The sequence below is a fragment of the Miniopterus natalensis genome, chromosome 6 (assembly GCF_054644295.1).
Source record: "Miniopterus natalensis isolate mMinNat1 chromosome 6, mMinNat1.hap1, whole genome shotgun sequence".
Classification (NCBI taxonomy): Eukaryota; Metazoa; Chordata; class Mammalia; order Chiroptera; family Miniopteridae; genus Miniopterus; species Miniopterus natalensis.
The window spans coordinates 73,253,589-73,275,619 of record NC_142086.1 but is presented as its reverse complement, the minus strand read 5'-3'; the positions used below and the strand labels follow the sequence as shown (position 1 = coordinate 73,275,619).

General features: G+C 40.4%; 1 protein-coding gene across 1 annotated transcript in view; it reads left to right on the top strand.

Moving 5' to 3' along the window:
- LEKR1 (leucine, glutamate and lysine rich 1) overlaps positions 1-20,306 on the top strand; it is a 106,956-nt gene extending 86,650 nt beyond the window's left edge. The window contains exons 11-13 of the mRNA XM_087818360.1: positions 6,589-6,753; positions 9,158-9,457; positions 19,908-20,306. Of these exons, the coding sequence (XP_087674486.1) occupies positions 6,589-6,753; positions 9,158-9,457; positions 19,908-20,306 (864 nt within the window). The remainder of the gene's footprint in view (positions 1-6,588; positions 6,754-9,157; positions 9,458-19,907) is intronic.
- The last annotated feature ends 1,725 nt before the right edge of the window (positions 20,307-22,031 follow it).

Below are 22,031 nucleotides of genomic sequence, written 5' to 3'. Positions count from 1 at the left end.
TGAAGAGAGATTGTAAACGTCCCATCTTTGACTCAGAAATTTCACTGATGAAAGTAACATGGATAGAGACTTACAGGTCCTTCTTTTCCCTCAAACTCCTTAGCTCCTCTTAGACTGATACAGTGAACTTTCCTGCCTTTGCTTGTGTAGAAATTTCTCATCTCCTCAGCCACACCCCATGAAGGACTTTCAAATGCAATCTACTGGAGCACTCTCTGCTTTCACGATCCACTCTAGTATTACTGCTCACTGTACCTTGTCCCTGAGGGGCTAACACAGCAAGTCCACCAAGTTAGTGTTAGCATCTGACCATATAAGAGTATTATATTCTTGCTTTATGCTAAGTTAATTTGATGATGAAAATAAACCTATGTAGAATTCTGTAAGTTCTTAGTAAAACCATGATATCTTTCTGATAAATTAATTACATCATAAATGTATTTTGACAGTATACTTTTCTATAACATTTTATTTTGTTGAGAGGACATGACTTCTTGTTAATAAATCTTATCACTCAGCCCGGCCAGGCGTGGCTCAGCGGTTGAGCGTCGACCTAGGATCCAGGTGATCAGGGTTCGATTCCCGGTCAGGGCACATGCACGGGTTGTGGGCTGCAGCCGATCAATGACTCTCATCATTGATGTTTCTATCTCTCTCTCCATCTCCTTTCCTTTCTCTGAAATCAATAAAGATATATTAAAAAATAAATAAAAATAAATCTTATCACTCAGCTTAGCAGTAGATCAAGATCCAGACCAGTAAAGCCAAGATATGATAATTATGTCTTAGCTGTGTTAGCTATTGAAACTATGAATAAAAAGTTCCCTAAAAGTCCTCTGATGAGAAAGAAGAATCACTAATATGACACTGTCATCTCTTTCTTGGGTCACTGTGCCTTTGTGTAGGAATGAAGTGTTCCCTTTATAAATATATAATACACATATTAGAATAAACTTCATAACTTAAATGCTTTTAACATTCAAAAAAATAGATAGCAATTTGTGCCTGTGTTTAATTATTTTAGAGTATGTAAGAAGTACATAATAAAATCAGTAGTTGCTATGCAACAATGATAGCACATTTTAAAATAACTGCATGTTTACTAATTGTCATAGATTTTTGTTTATTTGAAGTGTTGCTTTGATGTGAAGAATGGGAATTAATGTACATACTGAACACTTAAAATTGCTTCCAAATGCACAATGGTGTTACCGTTCAGTGACAATTGTGCAGTTAAGAAATCTCCTATAGCCAGAATGCTTATAATAAGTGAATCATTTATTGACTATCACTTTGTAGTGCCACAAAAAAAAAATCCAACGAAGTATTTTCTTAGATTATTACTAAGATATCACATTTAGGAACATTTTAGAATTGCACTGTTGGCCTCATTTTAAATAGTACATAGATCTTTTAAAAACAAATAGTTTAAACAAACAAAATCTTATTTTCTGGCTGAGAAATTGGATTGATAGTGAAAAGGCAGGGGAAAAAAGTTTACTTTAGGAAATTGTCAATTCCAGCATTGAAGAGAGGCCAAAAACAAACAAAAAATGAAAAACAAAAAATCCCACTCAAATCCTTCTTTAAAATGGCCTATTAAGTTCTAATATAATTTTGTGTGCCATTAAGAAAATTAAAAAGGATTAATAAAATTAAAAAGGTTAACTCATAAAATGAAATTTGACAGGGATGAAGCTGTCACATACAAAATATTTTCATTTATGCATAAATGTATGGCTAAAATTAATATCGAGGGCATGCTTTAATTTTGTTGTTAATCCTCACCAGAGGATATTTTTTACATTGCTTTTCAGAGAGAGTGGAAGGAAGGGAGGGAGGGGGCTAGAGGGAGACAGAGGGGGAGGGAGGGAGAGAGAAACATCAATGTGAAAGAGACACATCGACCGATTGTCTCCTGCATGCACCCTGACCAGGGTGCAGGGAATGAACCCACAACCCAGGTACATGTCCTTGACCAGGAATCAAACCAGCAACCCTTGAGAAAAAATCATCTGACAGTCTTATGGGAGCTCCCTTGTAGGTAACTCACTGTCTTTCTCTTGCTGCTTTTTAGATTTTTCTCTGTCTTTAACCGTTCGCATTTTAATTATGATGTATCTTAGTGTGTGCCTCTTTGGATTCATCTTGTTTGGGAGTCTCTGTGCTTCCTGGACTTGTAAGTCTATTTCCTTCACTGGGTTAAGGAAGTTTTTCATCATTATTTTTTCAAATAGGTTTTTAATTCCTTGCTCTCTCTCTTCTCCTTCTGTTACCCCCATGATGCAAATGTTGATAGGCTTGAAGTTGTCCCAGAGGCTTCTTATACTGTTTTGTTTTTTGGATTCTTTTTTCTTTTGGCTGTTGTGATTGTATGTTTTCTGCTTCCTTATCTTCCAAATCTCTGATTTGATCCTCTGCTTTATCTACTCCACTGTTGATTCCCTGAATTGCATTCTTCATTTCAGTTAATGTATTCTTCATTTCTGAGAGGCTCTCTTTTGTGTTTTCTAGTTTTGTTTTTATGTTTCCTATCTCTTAGTTGAAGTTCTAAGTTCATATACTGTTCCCCTAAGTTCATTGAGTATCCTTATAACCAGTGTTTTGAACTCTGTATCTAGTGGATTGCTTGTCTCCATTCTCTTTAGTTCTTCTGCTGGGGTTTTGTTCTGTTCTTTCATTTGGGACATGTTTCTTTGTCTCCTCATTTTGGCCACCTTCCAGTGTTTGTTTCTACATGTTAGGTAGAGCTGCTATATCTTCCAGGCTTGTATGGAATAGCTTTATGCACTAGGTGTTCTGTAGGGTCCAGTGGCACAGCCTTCCCAATCACCCAAGCTGGCGGGGTGCACCCACCCTCCTGTTGTAGTTGAGCCTTCATTGCTGTTGGCATGTCAATGGGAGGGATTGATCCCCCCCGCAGGCTGATCAGCTACAGGGACTGGCTGCAACCACCATGGAGGATCTGCTTCTGCAGGGGCCCGACCCGCAGAGCAGGACTTATTTCAGCTGAGCTCTGGTGCCCGCTAATCTTGCCCCTTAAGTGTGTTGCTAGTGGAGGTGGTTGAATGGTGCTTCGATGTTTTCTAAAACTGTCATCTAAAATATTTTAAACAAACAGCTCCTTTCAACATGTAAAAAAAAAAACATAAACATGACAATTTGGCATGAATTTGTCTTCTCAATGACAAATAATGTACTGGCTTAAGCAAATTATTCTGTTTGGGGGCTCATCAAACTGTTCAGATCATGGAGGAACCAGTAGTGTCATCTCTCTGTGCTGCAGTGTCAGCACATTGAGATGGTTCTTGGCATCTCTTTTCAGCTTCCTAAAATGTTTAGAAATGCCACCTGAAGCTCATCATTTACTTCTCTTTCTCAGGTTGTGCAAATTGAAAATCAAATCAGTAATAATAAATCACTCTTGTCCCTTCTATTTACAGTGCTTTTTCTTTCCCACCTTCCATCTACCTCTCCTTACCCATAATAGTTCATTCCAAGGAATAGTTCAAGGGTAAAAAGATCTCCTTGCTTCCTGACTCAGGTAAAATAGAACATTCTACTCATATAAGTAGTCAGCCACCCCCTTTCCTTCCCTGGATGCTTCCACTTTGTTTCATCTTCATCAGGAGACTCTACAGATCTCCTAAATGGCCTCTTCCCCATAATAAATTAAAAGAACTTTTTAAAAAAATCCTTCTAAAATCCTGTAATCTAATTTACAGTTTGTCCTGTGCTACCTAGGTTACATGCATTCCTAACTTAAACAATCTGTCCATGTTTTGGATGATGTCTTTTTGTCCTAAAATAACTATTTGTCTCTTATCAATTAACCACACAAGAATTTTTTTTGAACAATTGATATTTTAATACCTCAGCATACATTTTTCTTGAGCATCTAAAAAATGTTACTTAGTGGGTTGTTTTTTTTAATAGTGTTATCTTGTGGGCCATTAACTCTGAAAGTTATACCTTGCAGTCTTTCCAAACGTTTTGCATTTGATTTCCTTCCTGACTTATCTATCTCAGTGTGGCTGGAACACAGAGATCAAATGAGGAAAGTGGTGAAAGTTAGGTTGGAGAAGTCCAGGATTGCCTAGATGGCATTTGGGTTGTACCCTGAACAATAGCATAGGCCAAGGGAGAGAAGGGGCCTGGAATCCAGACTGTGCTTTGCTCACCAAGTACTGTGCCTGGCAAGAGGCTGAATTTGTCTAAGGAAGGGGTGCTTTGTTGATTCACACAAAGATGTCCTATGAGCTGGCAGTATTCCTATAGAAAATCATGTAGAGGACTTTTGATTTTATCCTAGTGCATTGAGAAATCACTGGAGGGAATAAGAGAATCCAATTTATATTTTGTCAACAACACTCTGCTGTTTGTATCATGGATTGGAGAGACGGAGAAAGTAAGGAAACCAGTCAGGAGGTGATGGTGGTCAGAGCTGGGGTGTTGGAAGTGGAAATACAGAGAAATGGATGGATGTAAGGCATCTTCTGAAGACAAAACAAACAGGATTTAATGCTAGATTAGGTGTGGAGGGTAAGGGAGAGAGGAGAATGAAATATGGTTTCCCAGTTACTGACTTGAATAACTAGATGGATGGTTGTTCTGAGTCCTGAGATGCGGCAGGCTGGGGGCAGAAGAGGTGGAGATGGGGTTGCAACAAGATTTCTGGTTCAGACACTTCATTTGAGACACTTGTGAAGTTCCTAAAAGACTACTAGGAGGCAGGTGGATATAAGTACCTGGAATTCAGAAGAACATCTGTTCCTTGTCTTTAGCAGTCCAGAGTAACACACCTGAACAACTCTATCATGTTTCTAAATGATCATCAGCATCCTTTTCCCTAAACAATCCAGAAATTTATTTTGAGAAAGCCAAAATAAATTTTTTTTAAAAAGTCTAGCAAGTTACTTTCTGTTTTTTGTTTTTTGTGGGTTTTTTTTTAAAATTTATTTTTATTGATTTCAGAGAGAGGAAAGGAGAGGGAGAGAGAGACACAGAAACATCAATGATGAGTCATTGATCGAGCCCACAACCCGGGCATGTGCCCTGACCGGGAATCGAACCCCGATCGCCTGGATCCTAGGTCGACGCTCAACCTTTGAGCCACGCCCGGTCGGGCCCAAAATAATTTCTTGCATTGAGTGTAAATATAATTGTTTTCCCATGGGGCAAATACTCAGACCTGTGCCCAGTATAATAAACCCAATGACCCCACACTAGAACTGGTCTTCTATCTGTATTTTATTTAATTTAAAGGGTTTCCCACAAACCTTCTTAACAAACTTTCTGTTTCCTGGTACCCTGGTTTCAGTGTTCCCTTGAGAAGGTCAGATTGACATCTTTCCTCTTCTTATAGTGACCTCAACCACAAGTCAGGTTTGACAGTTTTTCTCCCAATTAATCTGGCATTAACTCCCTCTGAGAATTTATAATCATGGCATAGTGTAAATCTAGAGCCAGCCTATCACTGGGATCCCTTCTCTAATCTCACTAGATGAACTCCCAGGCCTGAAGGACTCTAGGACTCTCTCTCTTGCTCCAATAGCAGAGCCAAAACCAGTGGTTAAAAACCACAGGGAGAGAGATGTTGGCTCAGCAAAAGGAAAAAGTGCCTAATGCTTTGTGCTGTCTGAAAATGGAAACGCCTCCTGAGGAAGGAGTGAGTTACAGTTTCTGGTGGTGTAGAGGCACAGAGCAGACAATCATTTGGTGCAGATTCCATGGTAGAGGCTAAGGGGTTGGAGCATAGAATTAATCTCCACTGACTATTGAATCCCTGCTCATGCTATAGCTTTACACAGATATTTCGTCCCATTTAATCCTCATAAGGACTCCCAAGGGAACGAGTCATAACCCCACCAGGAGAAGTTATGGTCACAATTTAGCATCACACAACTAGAAGGTGTCAGACCAGGATTTAAACTCAACTTCATCTAAATCCAAAGTCTTTGTTTATTCTTTCCACAATTCATGGAAGCTTGAGAAATTGAACTAAGAGATTTCTAAGGTCCCTTCCAGCACTGTGATTCTGAGTCAAAATATGGATATAGGCATCATTGACCTATGTTTTCCTTAATCATCCTTCTGGCCTCAGTCACATTAAAATGATCATCTGGGACTCCAACACTTTCTGTGGTCTCCATCAAGAAAGGACCATTAAAAACTCAACATTTGTACTTTGTATCCCCTCTAAGCTTTCAGCAGAACTTAATCTAAGGGCCTTTAAAATCTTTTTTTTTTTTTTTCTTAATAGGGTTGCTGCCAAGGACTGAGCTTAGAGTACAAGTGTACAGAATACGTAACTTTTAGTATTTCTCAAAACTGTCATAATATATTGTCCTAACTTCTCTACTTATTTTTCAGGTCTTAGAAGATCTTGAAATATTTGACCCAAGGTCAATTTTTCTGGCCTAAGTTCTGAGCCACCTTTTTAGAAATAGTAGAATTTAAAAATTAGATTAACTTTTAAAATTAATTTTAGAATAAGAATTTTAAAAAACATTAGAGTCTGAAAATAAGTTTAATTTACTTTCTGTAAAGTTAAATGGCATTATATGTGTGTTAAATGCTATTTTCTAGGTTGAAGCTGAACTCGCCAAGGAAAGAGCCCAACGTTTAATTGAATTTGAGGAGCAAGCTCTTTTCTTTAAAGAAGAAGCTAAACTGGAACTTGATATTGAAAAGGAGAAACACCAAGAAATAATCCAAAAGTATAAGGAAAAGCAAGAGGAGCTGCAAATGAAGGTCTGTCACTATGGTTATCATTATCATTTAAGGGTTTAAAAACTACAGATGTTGGTTATTTCCTCCTAACAACGCTACAGTATCTATCACTCTAGCAGTTTTCCTCATAGTCACTGTGCCTTGACTTCAACCACATAGGTAGAATGGTTGGGATAGTCTCCAAAAGGAATAGCTGAGATAAATCATACAAGCATGCAATCTAGCTATATATGAAATTTTTTATAAAAATAAACTTAATTTTTTAAAACAGCACAAATTACATAACCAATAATTAGCGTGGTTAGATATTCCAACGCATCAAATATCTAACATCAAAAGATAATGAGGTGTTTTACATAATTGAAATTTTTCCAACAACTAAAGACTACCTTCTTTAATTGTAAGTCTTTTCAATTCTAAATATTTTTGAATGAAGGGAAATATTTTTAAAATGTAACCACCTCTATAATTTCTGAAAGAATGTATCCTAAATATAATTTAAGGTTTTGTTAAGGTTCCCTATTTTTATAAGGCTTGAGTGTAGTAATGTGCATGTGTTCGCGCATGTGTGTGTGTGTGTGTGTGTGTGTGTGTGTGAACCAAGATGCAGTGGGGAGAACTAGATCTTGAATAAAATGATTAACAGTCTGTGTAAATTAAGCATCACTTGAGACTTAATGGCTTCTGCTTTGGTATACAGGGATGTGGTGCGGCCTTCTCAACAGACAGGGCCAGCTACATGGGTGTAGGACAGGTGCAGTGTCACAGGGCCACACACTCAGAAAGGGCCCATGCTTTGGGTTTAATGCTCTGCAGATGCTGTTTTGAAATTCTTAATAATTTTATCTTTCAATTTGTGTTTTTTAAGTGAAGTCCTATTGGGACAATAGAGCACATGTGGGAAACTTGGAACCTCGGCTCACCCAAGGTTCTGCCTCCCCTAGTCAGGTCGTCTCCTAGACAGTCCTTTTGCTTACTAACCCCTGCCCCCCCCACCCCCGGCTGCCCTCGGCATGCCCTCCTTTCCTCCCTTCGCCTCAGGACTGCTGTCCCATCTGCAGGGGAATGTCTAAAGGCAGGCCCCAACTTGCCATGGGTTACAGTTTTTCAAGAGAAGTCATAGGTCCAGATTTTTTAAGTAAACTCTCTTGAATTTTAAGTTGTTGACTCCCTTTTTAAAAAAATAAAACATATTTGTGGCCACTGTGAGTCTCCTCTCCCAGGGATAACTGCTCTATTTCAGTGTCATGTCTCCTCAGGGTGATGGAAACTACTGTCCAGACCCAGCAGTGACCCTCTTCCTTCCTGGATTAATTGGAGATAATGGATAATATTAACTTAATTTATAAAATTACCAAGCGTGATGAATAGATTTCTTTCAGAAGTTATTCTTAATGTAAATTTAACATTTGGAACAAATTTCAGATACTTAACTCTTAAGTAATACTTCACAAAATCCTTGGAACTTTGGGCTCTGAACTTTCTCCAGATTCTCCATGGGTTGGTTTCTTGTTGTACTAATATTTATTACATGACAATCTCTGTAGCATAAATAATGAGGATATGTTTCATCAGAAGCAACTTTGTTTTCTGTTCCTTGTTTTGTTTTTTAAGGCGAGAGAAAAAAACAAGCAGCCTTTTCCCTTTGAAGACTTTCATGACTACAAGAAAAAGCTTCCCCAAGTTCTCCTCTTTATCGAGGCACCACCTTGAAAAGCAGCATATTTTAAAGTATTCTGGTGTCCTCTAGAACTGCACTGCATAATGTGGTATACATATGTGGCTACTTAAATTTTAATTAATTAAAATGAAATCAAATTTAAAATTCAGTTCCTCAGTCGCATCAGCCACATTTCAGGTGCTTATTAGGCAGTACTGGCAGGCGAGAGCCTTTGTGCTCATCTCTTCCCAATTCAGTGATCAGTGATGTCACCTTGGTAGCTTGGAATTGGCATTGGTGAGAGTGTTTATGCTGTGGAGAGTAGATACAGATCTGGTTTGTGTGTGTTTGTGAGTCAGTTGTTAAACATTTACCAGCACACCGTTGTCAATAGCCTCACGTGGCTAGTGGCTACGTGCATCCCCAAGCATCAGGCACTTTAGCTCACAAAGTTACCCTGTAGTGAGCAGACAGGCACCTGATCAAAACTTGAGCTATTTTTGGTAGCTTAATCCAGTTACAGAGATTTACATATTTCCAAGGATGCCCAAGTGACTAATTCAATTCCATTTAAGGTGGTAAAAACAAAAGTTTTAGTCTTAGCTTTTAAAAAGAAAATCCTGGAGGCCTACATATGTCATAGGATTGGTTTTCATCTGATCAGCAGAGTACACTGATTATTTAGAATAAGCCTCTTAAAACCATAAGAACTCTGTGGCTACCTAGAGATATTGCCTAGAAACTAATACAAGATTTATCTTACAGATACCTGACTTAATCGCAGGCGCTACTAGAGATCTAAGGCTGGAAGTCACCACTCTTGAAAAAAAACTCCATGAATCCCGTGTCCAATATACCAAAGCATCTGAGTCAAAGGAGAAGGAAATTGAAAACCTTAAAAATCTGGTTGCAGAATTTGAATCTCGCTTGAAGAAGGAAACTGACAATGGTGATTTTGTTTCAGAGAACTTGAGGAAGGAAATGAAACAGAAGTCAGATGAACTGGAAAGAGTAATGCTGGCACAGACACAACTGATACAGCAATTCAAGCAGTCCCAGGAACAGGTAGGACCCAGACGATGGCACCATTGCAATTAGAGAAAGAGCACAAGTTCCTTCAAAAAACAAACAAACGAAAACATAAAAGGCAGCTTGATGTCCTGCAAGAAGTTCTGGACTGTTAGTCAGGGACTTGGGATCACATCCTGGTTTTGTCCTTAACTAGACAGTCACTTAACCTTCCTGGACCTGGCTTCCTTTTCTGTAAAATGAATATATTGAACTACATAATCTCTAAGGTTTTCTCAGCACCTGGTTCTCCTGTGTTGCAAATGACCTTTTAAAACCTCTGAGACTAACAATCTTTATGTCTTGCTCGTTTTGACATTAAATCTTTGCCAAAAAACTTTTAAAGCACTTGCTGCTTTCATTCAAATAATATTTGGATAATATATCTTCAATGTAATTTTCCTTTAGGGATTTATCTTTCTGTCAACGTAAAGTTATAAGGTAATTTACATGTGTTGGCCTTCTTTCTTATGTGTGATTATTTTAGCAATGTTTTTAGTTAAACTGGAGTAACATCTTTTGATTAAAAAATTTTTTTTCTAACAAAGTCTTATTTCTGAACTGCTAAGCAGTTTAGAAATGGTGGATGCTATAGACTGGATGTTTGTGTCCCCTAAAAATTCATGAAACCTAATCCCCAATGTGATTATTATTTAGGGGTGGGGACTTAGAGAGGTATTTAAGTCATAAAGGTAGAGCCCTCATGAACAAGATTAGTGCCCTTATGAAAAGAGAACCCAGAGAGCTCTCTCATTCCTTCTGCCATGTGAGGACGTGGGGAGAGGCCATCTGTGCACCAGGAAGCAGGCCCTCACCAGACACCGAATCTGCCTGTGACTTGATCATGATTTTCCCAGCCTCTAGAACCAGGAGAAATAAATTCTGTTTATTGTTTGAGCCACCCAGCCTATGGTACTTTGTTATGGCAACCTGAACTAAGACAGAGCAGTTAATCTGTTCTCTAATCACCAGAGTTATGTCACATCAGAATATTTGATCCCATTATGACAGGATAGTGAATAAAGGCAAATGGAGGAAGATTCTGAATGTTAGTGACAAGTTATACTTTTGTTGGTTTTATGGGCATCTTAATAAAGGAATTTTAAAAAGTGCTAGTAATAACGTCGATTATTAACAACTAAATATACCATGTTCTTGCTATATTTAAATTATCAAGCAGTCGAAAGTATATTCCATCATTATAATTATGAAGTGAACCTATTGCAGAGGAGTCATAAAAATAAGTTGAAATGAGGAAAGAATACTGGAACAAGAGCAATACATAAAAAACCCTAAAAAGTAGAAATTATTTCCATGTTACAGATGAGGAACTGACTCAGAAAGGTTGAACAGCTTCCAGAAGGTCACACAGCATGGTGGAGCCAACATTCATTGATAAAAGTGTTTCCTCTTTCAGGAAGCCTGAGTTATAGCGATTCTGCTTCTAAATTTCAGAGTGACCCCTAGTCTTAGCACTCATCTCCTGGCTCCATTTTTTTAAAAATGACAATAGACACACGACTTATTCCGCCAGATGGTTAGGGGTCAGATGATTGAGTGTCTCCTGTTGGAACACAGCAGTACAATTTCCCTGGTCAAGGGCACAGCCTCTCCAGCCAGTGCAGGCAGAGGTGAGAAGGGAGACACTCACGGATCAGCTCTGCTGGAGAAACCCTGAGAGGGAGAGAGTCAATGCAGTTTTGCTGCAAAGGAAACAGCAGTGCTGAAGTTCTAGAGGAGGGACAGAAGGTCAAAGGAGAGAAAGGTCAGGGCAACTAGAACAGCAGGTTTTCTAACTCTTAAATCCCAAAAGAAATGACAATATGGAAAGTGAGGAGTAGCTTATAAATTAGACAAGTAGAAAAAGACAGATGGTTCAAATTCAGAAAATATATATTAAGCATCTATCCAGGTGCCAGGCCCTGTGCTGGGCACTAGATATGGCATTATGAACAAGACTGACAATGGCCATTCTCTGCTCTCAAAGAGGAATTTAGAGAATGTTTTATATGAGTAATTAAATTGACAGGAGAAGAGGAAAGAATAACTGAAACAGAAACCTATCATATAAAAAGCATAAAGCTAAAAATTTGGCTTTAAAGGCCTGTATTAGTTTTCCATTGTTGCACAATACATTATCCTTAAATTCAGTGGCTTCAAACAACAAACATTTATTATCTCATAATTTCTGTGGGTCAAGGATCTGAATGTGGCTTAGCTGGGTACCCCTGGCTTAAGGCCTCTCATGGGGTTGGTGTCAGGTTTTTAGGGGTTACAGTCTCATCCAAAGGCTCAACTAGGGGAGGACCAGCTTCCAGGCTCACTTTGTGGTTGTGAGCCGGATTTATTTCCTCATGGATTCTTGGGCTCAGAGCCTCAGCACCTTGCTGGAGGTCAGAGGCCTCCCTCAGTTCCTTACAACATGGACCTCTCCATAGAGCAGCTCACCCCAGAGTGGCTGGCTCCTCTCAGAGCAAGCAAATGAGCAAGAATGAGAGAGTGCAAAAGAGGGTGCCCAAGATAGAAGCCGCAGCCTTTTTGTAATCTAATCTCAGAAGTGACATCCCATTGCTTCTGCTGTACTCTACTCATCATAATGAGCCAATAAGCCCTGCCCACAGTCACAGTGAAGGGATTGCACACAAGTGTGAATGGCAAGAGGGCAGGGGTATAGGGCCATTGACGGGCCACCAATCTCAGGGCCTCCGGAGGTAATTCTGGGAAGAGAAACTAGACTAGAAGTGAAGAGTAATGTCATTTTCAGACAAAAGAGCTACATTTGGAGCTCCTCCTACTCATTAGTTGTATAAGGAAGCCACTTCGAGATGAAGTGTGGTTTTTTCTTTAAGCAGACCTTGGAAAGATGCAGGATGCCAAGGTGGTACATAAGTGATTATGGATCATCACTGGGGAGTAGAAAGGGATCATCTTACAGGGAAAATTATCTAAGGACATGCCAGGGAGCAGATTTCCTTTTGCTTGGCTGAGGAAATGGGAGGCTAGGTTTTCCATTAGAAGTTGAATAATTATAACTGAATAATAAGAGTAAATAATTAAGGCTGCTTCTCTGATTAAGCATGCCAAAATCCAGAATTTCTCCTAAAAATAGGAAATGAGCCAATAAAAGTGATAGGAGTATGAGCCAGAAAGAACAGAGGCTGCAGTACGTAAAGTGCAAAGCACCGCCATTTGGCCGTGCATCCAGGCACTTGAAATGCCGTAGGTCCCGGGGAAGAGGAGCCACATTTAAGTGGAGAGCAAATTCCCATTAGAACGAAGATAAACTAATGGTCTAATGAGAAAGCTAATTAAGGAGAGGCAAGTCCTGCTCTCGTTCAAGAGGCAAAAGAATGGGTAGACTTTGTTTTTCATTGTATGAAGAAAGTTCTCAAGGTTAGGAGGAAAACCCTGGCCTCTAAAGGGCAAAATGGGCATTCCTGTGTGCAGCGGGATTATTGAAGAGCAGCCACAGAAACAAGGGTCAGGAAGGTGAAGCCACAAAAGGCACAGGTCAATAAGAGAGAAAATGGAAAATAAAACTGTATGGGAAATGCAAATGTGAAAAGGGGGCCCTCTGAAAATTCCTAGGGAGCAGACCCACACATAAAAAACTGCAACATTTTAAAAAAAAGGAAGTCAGAAAAGAAACATAATATGTTAGAGAATAGGACATTATCATTTAAAAACAGGTTAAAATAGAGCACGTGCTTTTCGAGGCCAGGTTTTCTTCCTACTATCTCCACGTGAGTCCTGTCAGGACAGTGTGGCCCCGCTGTTACAGGCCTTGTTGTGATCCAGAAAAAGAATGTGGTAAATTAAAACAAAGCAAAACAAAAAACCAGCTCACAGATAACCACCGAAGGAAAACCAGTACAGAGAGTTCAATAATTTTGTTGCCTTAAGACTATAGATAAAGAAAACAAAGGGGCAGAAGTTTTAAATTCTACCAGTTCCTATAGCCATCTCATGAAGATGAAAGATATTCAAAAATAGAAAGGAATGCTTTTGTTAAACATGGAAAATTGAATACATATGTTTATCTTTGCTTCATCCCCAAATACCACTAAAATGACAGTAAATTAATAAAAAGTGAATAAATTCATAAGGAAAAGAAAACAAGAGAGGAGTTGACACTAGATGAAAAAGATGTCAACTAGATTCTGGAAAATGGAAAGCAAAGCATGGGTGAGAGGCAGTCAGCAGACTATAGGACATTGAAACCTGATGCCTCTGGGGAGTGGGGGAACGGGGTGAAATCCTAAAGGGAGCAAGTGCAGTTATGTGCTGTGACAGTGGAACGGCCCAGGGATTAGAGACACCAGGAACCCCTGAAAGAAGAGTGGATTTGAAAATAGGACTGTTTGAATGATTGTAAAAGGAGCAGCTAGGTACCCAGATACCCTCTTTAAACCCCACTATCCTGGCAGGATACCAAAGGTTTACACTCCAGAATAACTGAATGTGAGAAGCTTTGGATATAAGGATACATAACAGCAGAACAGAGTATGGAATAAGGCTAGAGTGAAAATATATATATTAAAGGGTGGGACATCCCAATCCATTTCACCCACTTACTTCCCAGGACAGGCAACCAGGCCTGTTATATGCATCAATAGCCAGGAAATTGGAAGACCCCTCTCTCGAGAAATGAGCTGGGTCAAAAGAAAATAATTGTGGATACTAGCAATTGGGGTCCCCCAATGAAATGGCTGCACCCCTGTCCAGTCTACCCCCTGAGAAGTATGGTAGTCAGTGAGCCTTTACCTATGTACACAGAGCTCCCGGTAGCATTTCAGAGACTCAGAAAGGCAAGGACCTCCGAACATTTGAGAAACACCTCTGATATGAAAGATAGAAACCAGAATCAAATAAATAAGAAGAAAAGAACTTAGAAGGAACAGAAAGAAAACAATGTGGGAAGCAAAAATGAACTTCAAAAAAAAAGCATAATTAATATCCTTAGAGAGAAAAGAGAAGGTATTGCACAGAACTGGAGGCTATGAAAAAGAACACACATGTGTGTTAAAATATAAGAGTGAAAGCAAAAAAATTCAATATTTGAGTTAGATAATAAAGATGAAGAAATCTCCCAGAAAGTAGAAGAAAAAGCAAGGAGATGAAGAGAAGAAAATAAAATTAAAGGATCGAGCCAGGGTATATAACACCCACTAGTGGGAGTTCCAGGTGGAGAACACAGAAAACGGCAGGGAGGAAACTGTCCAGGAACTAGTTCAAGAATATTTCCAAGTACAGAAGGGACATGTGGCTCTGTACTGGAAGGGCCGCCCAGCATAATGGGTGGCAAAGCAAGCACACCAGAGCACTTCATCCTGAAATGTCAGTACCTTAAGGATAAACGTAATTATTTCAGAGCTTCCAGAAACAAAAAACGGTCACTTAAAAAGGATCACTAATCCAAATGGCATCAGAATTCTTAACAGCAACAGTAGAAACCAAAAGATAACGGCTTCCAAATTCTGAAGAAAGATTATTTGCAGCCTAGAATTCTATATCCTGCCAAACGACCAACCAAGTGCAAGGGTCAAGTAAGGATGTTTTCTGACGTCAGAGTTCTCAAAAATGATGCTTCCCTTGCAGCCCTCCTCCGGAAGCGGTTAGAGATACTTGACGCCACAGTGAGGGAGCACACCAAGGATGGAGAGGAGAGAGGAGTCAGGAAATGGGCCCCAGCACGGGAGAGGTGGAGGGGATCCCCAGGCCCGGGGGGAAGAAGTCCAAGGATGCAGCACTGTGGCAGATTTAGAGAACCAGGTCGAGTTCAGCAGAAGAATGGAGGGTCTTTAGGAGCAGGTCTCCAAGGACAAAGAGAAGCTGATAGATTAGATGGAGTGCTCGGACATGTTGAGGGTATTCACACTTCTGTAAGTGGGTTTGGTGAAAAAGTAGTAATCAACACATAGAAAACTAAGCAGAGGGATCAATCCAAGGATTATGGCCCTGCTTCTAGTTCTGATCTGGTATGTCTGCCATAGTTGCTTCACGGTGTTCATTATGTTTGCAAGCACACAAATAAATTTTAAGAACAACTTGCTTGACACCCATCATACTAACCTCCTGGAAATCTATTCAGGTTCTTGTTCCTGCCTTACCAAAGGGCAGTTTCCACTGTTTTTGTGCATTGTTTTGGTCTGCTCAGATTAGTTGAGCAGAAGCCTTAAATGGCAGTTCGGGCACATCCTTTGCTAACTCCCACTCATCTTTCTGGTTTCCACACCTTTTCCACAGTTTCCTTTCACCTCAGCTCCCCACCGAGCTGGCTGGCCATCCACTCGCCCTGGGATATATATATCAGGTTTGGGTTGGTGGAAACTGTAATCTAACTGGTTCAGACCTCACTGGGCATCAACACAAACAAAGACACCCATCTGTGCTTATTCCTCACTGAGGACTTGCTTTCCTAGCATATTCCCCCAAAATTATGCCAAATGCAGCAGATTTCCATCACAAATAGGATTCTCACCTTCAGAATGATCAAGTTGCCCAGCAAAGCCTACTCTGCTGCTTCCACTGTTGAAAGCAATCCAGCTGTCTCTAAGGATAAAAATGAAAACAAACATAAAAATAAACCACCCCTACATTGCATAGAGTGGAGAAAATTGGCCATATTAAAAATTTCAAACAGATGGTGAGCCAATTTATATTTTTATTTTGACATTTATTTGCCCAGTGGGAGTACAATTGCGCCATTTTCAAACCCATTCAAAGTGGCCTTTATCTGAAAATGTTGCAGACTATGTATAGATAATGTTCTCCACCAATCGGCATGGCTTAAGGACCCAGGAACTCTAGGTCTCCCTCCCCTAACCAAGTGCCTCTCAGGATAGGAACCTTCCCCATGAAAACTTTGGCCTCCTGCTATGCTCCCTTCCTCCCATCTTGCCCCACTCGAGGACTTTTCCACAGAGCTGGCAAAGGGATCTTCCTTTCATTTAAATTTGACCATGCCAGCCCCCTGCTTAAAATCAACCTTTCAGTGACTCCATATGGCGCTCAGAACTAAGTTAAAACTCTAGTGTTAGCATGTTACCAAAGTACCAAAGCTGTCCTTGATGAGACTGTTCACTCCCCGCTGCCTCAGTCCTGGTCTCTCCTCCCCTTGTGCACACTGCGCTTGAGTCATTCTAAGCCATGTGTCATCCCAAGACGTGCCTCGCCCTCTCTCACTGCCAGGTGTTTGCACTCACTGCCCACTCTGCCTGGAAACCCCCACGGCCCCTTCGTCACCTGCCTCAGGCCTCCCTTTTCATCTTGACTCAGCTTAGTTGCAATCCAGTGATGCTGTTTCACCACCACGCTGAAATATGGCCCGTGATAGCTCTGCCTAAACATTTAGAATGCTGTGGCTTCACGGACCATTCTCATGCTTGCCCATGATTTTTAAGCTTACTGAATATATTCCATCTTACACATTTTCCTGTAGTTGTTCAATAAAAACATATTAAAATTCTAAAACACAGCTTTCTAAAAAGACAACTAGAAGAGAGAAACATTTTGCCTAAATTGCTGAAAGCAACCTAACCACGAGTGAATGATTCTTTTCCGCATATGATGGAATTTTCCATCAATGTGTCTTACTGATTCTGGCCATGTCCACATGTGCTCTGGTCATGCCCTGTCACACACACTCCACCCCTGAAATAGCTGTCCCCTAAACTTGATGTGTTCTGTTTCCATTTCTTTTACTCCATGATTGAATAAATGATAATATATATGAACTGCTTTTTGCACAAAACTGAATTATAATCTCAATATGAAAGGAGGAGATGATAGTGGCAGAGAATATGCAGCTATTGTGGGGTTCACCTGAGATTTTATAGTGTTTGCAGAACAGACAAAAATAAAAGTCCTAACTTTGGATCCTGCCTTCAGTTCAGAGGTCCTCCCAGTTTGGGAAGTAAGAGAAGAAAATTCATCTTTTTTTTCTGGAAGCTAATAGCCTTGAAGAAGGATGAGTTCCAGAGCAGTGGGCCCCGGACCGAAGTGGTCCGCAGCTCTACCAAAGTTCAATCTGGAGTTGGCAGGCACTTTGCTTTCATTCTACCTGCTATGGGGACATCTTTGGGTTCATTTCACCTTTCTACTTCCTCCTTTAGTGGCGTGTCACTTGCCTGAAATAGCTTTTAAGTGATTTGCTTTATGGATAATGTTTTCTGTAGAGTACTACTCCTTTCCTTTGAGATCGGAATTTAATTTTAGTAAATGGATTGAATTTTATGTTTCTTTTAATGAGAACTCTTATCATCACATCACCCATTACTTTGCCCTTCCATATTAGTGCACATACTATTCATCTCACCAATTTATGATCCTCATTGTTAACTGCTACCTACTTTTTATATAGTCAAATAAAATTAATTCTTTCTCATAGCTTTCTTAGTCCAGGGAATTTTTATACAAATTTATTGAATTATTTGTCTAATCCACATTTTGGCAGCTGACTCTACTAGTACACAGGAAACATACTACATTGATGCTTTCTCCTTTTAAAAGAAAGTTTATATTAAATTTAGAAAACTTGGGCAAAATCAAATTAAATGTCTTACTGATTTTTATTGCTTCAGTGTCCTGGAACAAAATGGCCTTACATGCTTGATATAATTAATTTGACAATTAATTTAGGCATAGGCACCTCAGAGCAGGTCTCTGGAAGCAGGCAGGGCCCCACCACTTACAGCTGGGTTACTCTTAGCAAGTTACATAACCAGTCTGAGCTCCAGTGCCTTTCTTTGTCAAACATAGTTGTTGGGATCAGAAATGAGATGACACCCAATGTAATACCTTATTAATCTTCTCTAGCCCTCCTTCCCTTGCTCTTTCAACAAGTATTTCAGGTAGAGTTCATGAGAACCAGATAATAAAGCCACAAACACAGTCCTTGGTCTACTTTTTCTGGAAAGAAAGAAGGAGGGAGGGAGGGAGGAAGGGGGGGAAGGAGAAAGAAAAACTAGAAGCAAGTGATTAACTCTCATGATTTTTAAAAACATGCGGATATATGAATCTTGTATGTATGTTAATAATATATGTAACTGTGAGGCCTTGTGTCATCCAGACATGTGGCTGATTTGATGGAAAATGACAGTGCAACTGTTAATCTGGAATTGCTCCACATTCCTCACTATTGATTACCAAATTTGGAATTGAATGGAGTTCTGACCATAATCACAAGAAACTCAAATACAGGAAGGTGATACTTTCCCTGATGCTCTGTTATTTAGTTCCACTGACAGAAGATTAGTCAGTAAACCCTTAGGAGGGTGCTTTCCACTGAGAGTCAGACTTGGGAATGTCTTGCTGTTTTTACAAACAAGCTAACCTGATGGAATTCATTCTGAGTCGAAGAATCTTACGCCACAGTCCTTTTAATTGTATTTATTTTTTCAGATACCACTTTGAATTGTTACATTTCAGACCCTTTTGACAACCTACAGACATAAATGTCAGGGCATTAGGGAAATCCAAAACCTAATTCTTACCATGGTCCTTGAAGTGATTTTGGTGAATTCCCCAGATGAAAGATGGGTAACTCTTCAGCTAGAAATGTAGAGTCTCCGAATTGGAAAGGGCCTAATGATCTCTAGTTCAGTCACACATCTGAAGCTTAAATTTGCTCTGATATATCCAAGTCAAGCGGGATTTGACCCTTCAGAGAGCTCAAACTATTAAAAAGTCCTTCCTTGACTTAAACCCCATAGCGTCCACCCTTTGCTCCAGATTGTTTTGGGGACATAAAAAGCAACTCTGCTCAAACTTATGAGGCTGCTGACTTCTTAAGGGCAAGAACTGCTTCCACTATAGCTTCTAGTAACTTGATAAATGATTACTGGGTGGAGTTAAAAGCAGGGAATGTTGTACTTTATTTTGATAAATATCTTACAAAGAGCAAATGATTAATATATTTAAGTTATATTGAGATGGCATCATACCAAGTATCTGATTTTACTGTTTAAATGCTATAGCTGACATCTTTTATTCTTTCCATGTTAAAATTCATCAGTTTTATCTGTCTTCTGTATTGCAGTTTACCTTCATTATAAAATGACACGTTTTAATAACTATAGATATTAACTGTTAGGCATCACATGTGCAGGACAGAGTGTCTGAGACACAAGGCACAGGGAAGATGAAACCCCACTGAAGTAGGTGGGATTAGGAGTTGTGGGTTCCAGCCCCAGCCCCCCCACGGCCATCTGAGTGAGCCTGGCTTTTGGCTCCTCTTCTGCAAACTGCCACGGTTGAATCAATGGTCTCTTCAAGTTCTTTCCAGCTTCACAAATCATTTGGGTTTTTTACTTTTCTGCCCCATGAGGGTAGAGTATCCACAAAGATAGTCCAAGAACGCACACCTCTGATTTCCAGTTCGGTCCTCAGTTTATATCGCCAAGGGCTACCCCGTTAACGCTGGGATGCTCCCCCTTTCTCGTTTCAGAACACCTTTCTTCAGGAAACCGTGCGGAGAGAGTGTGAAGAGCGCTTTGAACTGACGGAGGCTCTGAGTCAGGCCCGGGAACAGCTCCTGGAGCTCAGGAAGCTCCGGGGAGGGTCGCCCTTGTCCTGTTTCCCCGGCCCGCGCAGCCTGCCCGCCACCGCCGCCGCCAGCAGTCGGGGAGCGAGGGGCGCTGCGGGACAGAGCTCAGCGCAGGGAACCGGGGTGCCCGGCCGGCCCGGAGTGCCCCGGCCGGCCCCGGCCCCCGCCCCGGCCCCCGCGCGGCCCCGCAGCTCGGGGCTGCCGGCTCTGCAGCCGCCGCCCAGGGGCCGCGCGGCCTCGGTGGGCGACAGCAGGCAGCGGCTGGCCGCGCTCCTGCGGCGGAGGCCGGATCCGCGCTGACCGCCTGCGCTTTCCCGGGCGGACGCGCTGTGGCTGAGATGTGAAGATCAGATTAGCATCTCAGGTCAAGAATGCACGTCTGTAGGTTTAACAAGAGACTTGAGGAAGCTGGGAAATGGGGAAGCCACATTTTCCAAGAGGCCTTTGAAATTGCAACAAATAATGAAATTGTTGGGATTCCAGAGGGCCGGTTTCTGTATTTATGGATTGTATGTTCAGATGTGTTCTACAGATACTATGCCCTTTCAGAGATCATAGGTTAAATTTTTCAAGCAAAGATATCTCCACAAAAATTAGATTGTAGTGGTTTTGTTGGTGTTCTTTCAATTTGTTTGTTCAGCTGAATAGGTTATTTAGATGTAATTAGTATTCCAAATAGAAAATAAAAGTACTAGTCCTTAATTAGGTAAATTCCAAAATGCTTAGTTCAAATATTGACAGCGTTCATCACCACCACCAGCACCACCACCATCATCATCATCACCTTCTCTTTGCACCTCACAATCTAGTTGATTAGTCTAATTTCTTTTTAGGCTAGGTCGGAAGAAATGGTAGGTAACCTTTAGGAAGACATTCTTCCTCGTGAGGCTGGGGATCTTCTGAGAAAAGGGACAGGCAACTCCAAGGAAAAGCTAGTTTACTTCCCAAACTATAGAGCTTATTTTAGAAAACAGAAGGCCTGGCCGTGAAAATATTTCTCCATGGAGACTGAATGCTTTCTGGCACTCAGAGTGAGGTTCTGATTTGAAGTTGTATGCTCAGGCCGTTGAGAAGAGAGCTAACCCGACAGTTCAGTAGAGGCACGTAACACTAATTTGGGGTTCCAGTTATGGGTAATACGTTTTCTATTTCCAGAGCGAAAAATTAAAACCAGAAACTAGACAAGCTATTTTAAGTTATCTTAAAGCTTCAGGCTCCACCTGTTTCTAAAAACACAGCTCTTAATCTTGAGCTGGAGCTCACCTGTCTGCCTCTCCATCTAATAGAAGTGTACTTTTCTCCCAAGACTGGCTCTACTTAAACCCTTCACCTGACTGCATCATGGACATTCAGGCTTCTTACTCCCAGTTAGAATGATATAAGGCATGTGGAATGTTACAGGCAAAACTCTCTGGTATTTGGCTATGTATTGATAAGAGAATCCAAAGGTACTTAAAATCCCTCCACTGGGCAAAAACAAAAACAAACAAAAAAATTAAAGTTACTAAGCAAAATCAAGTTTATCTCCAATCTTTCAAAGTACTGGTCTGATCTACCAGTAGTAGATTTTTTTTTTGTTTGTTTTAACCTCAAAAAAAATTCCACATTAGGTTCCTCTAATCCCCTGACTAGTTTAAATGGGCACATTTTGTGTTAAGGCTTAGGAATGCTTATTTTTGTTTTGTAGAGATTGGCGTTCCTTATAATGGCCTTTGACAAGAGAAAATAGCATTATAGAATAGTGGTGCTGGGGTGGACCTGAGATGCCCAAAGAGGTCTGGCTTATCAGCCAGTTAGTGACAGAGCTAGAACCAGAGCCACTGTTACCTGATCCCAACCTTCTCACCTCAGTTTTCCACTCAGCAGAGATTCCCTGGCCTCCACCATGAGTTTTATCAGAAGCACCTACATGGAATTTACCTAATGTTTTCTTTAAATGTATCCACATTTTAAACTTAAATTTATGTAAAAAGGAAACTTGACCCAAGGAAGAATAACTTTAAAATAATGAGGTTGATTTGCTAG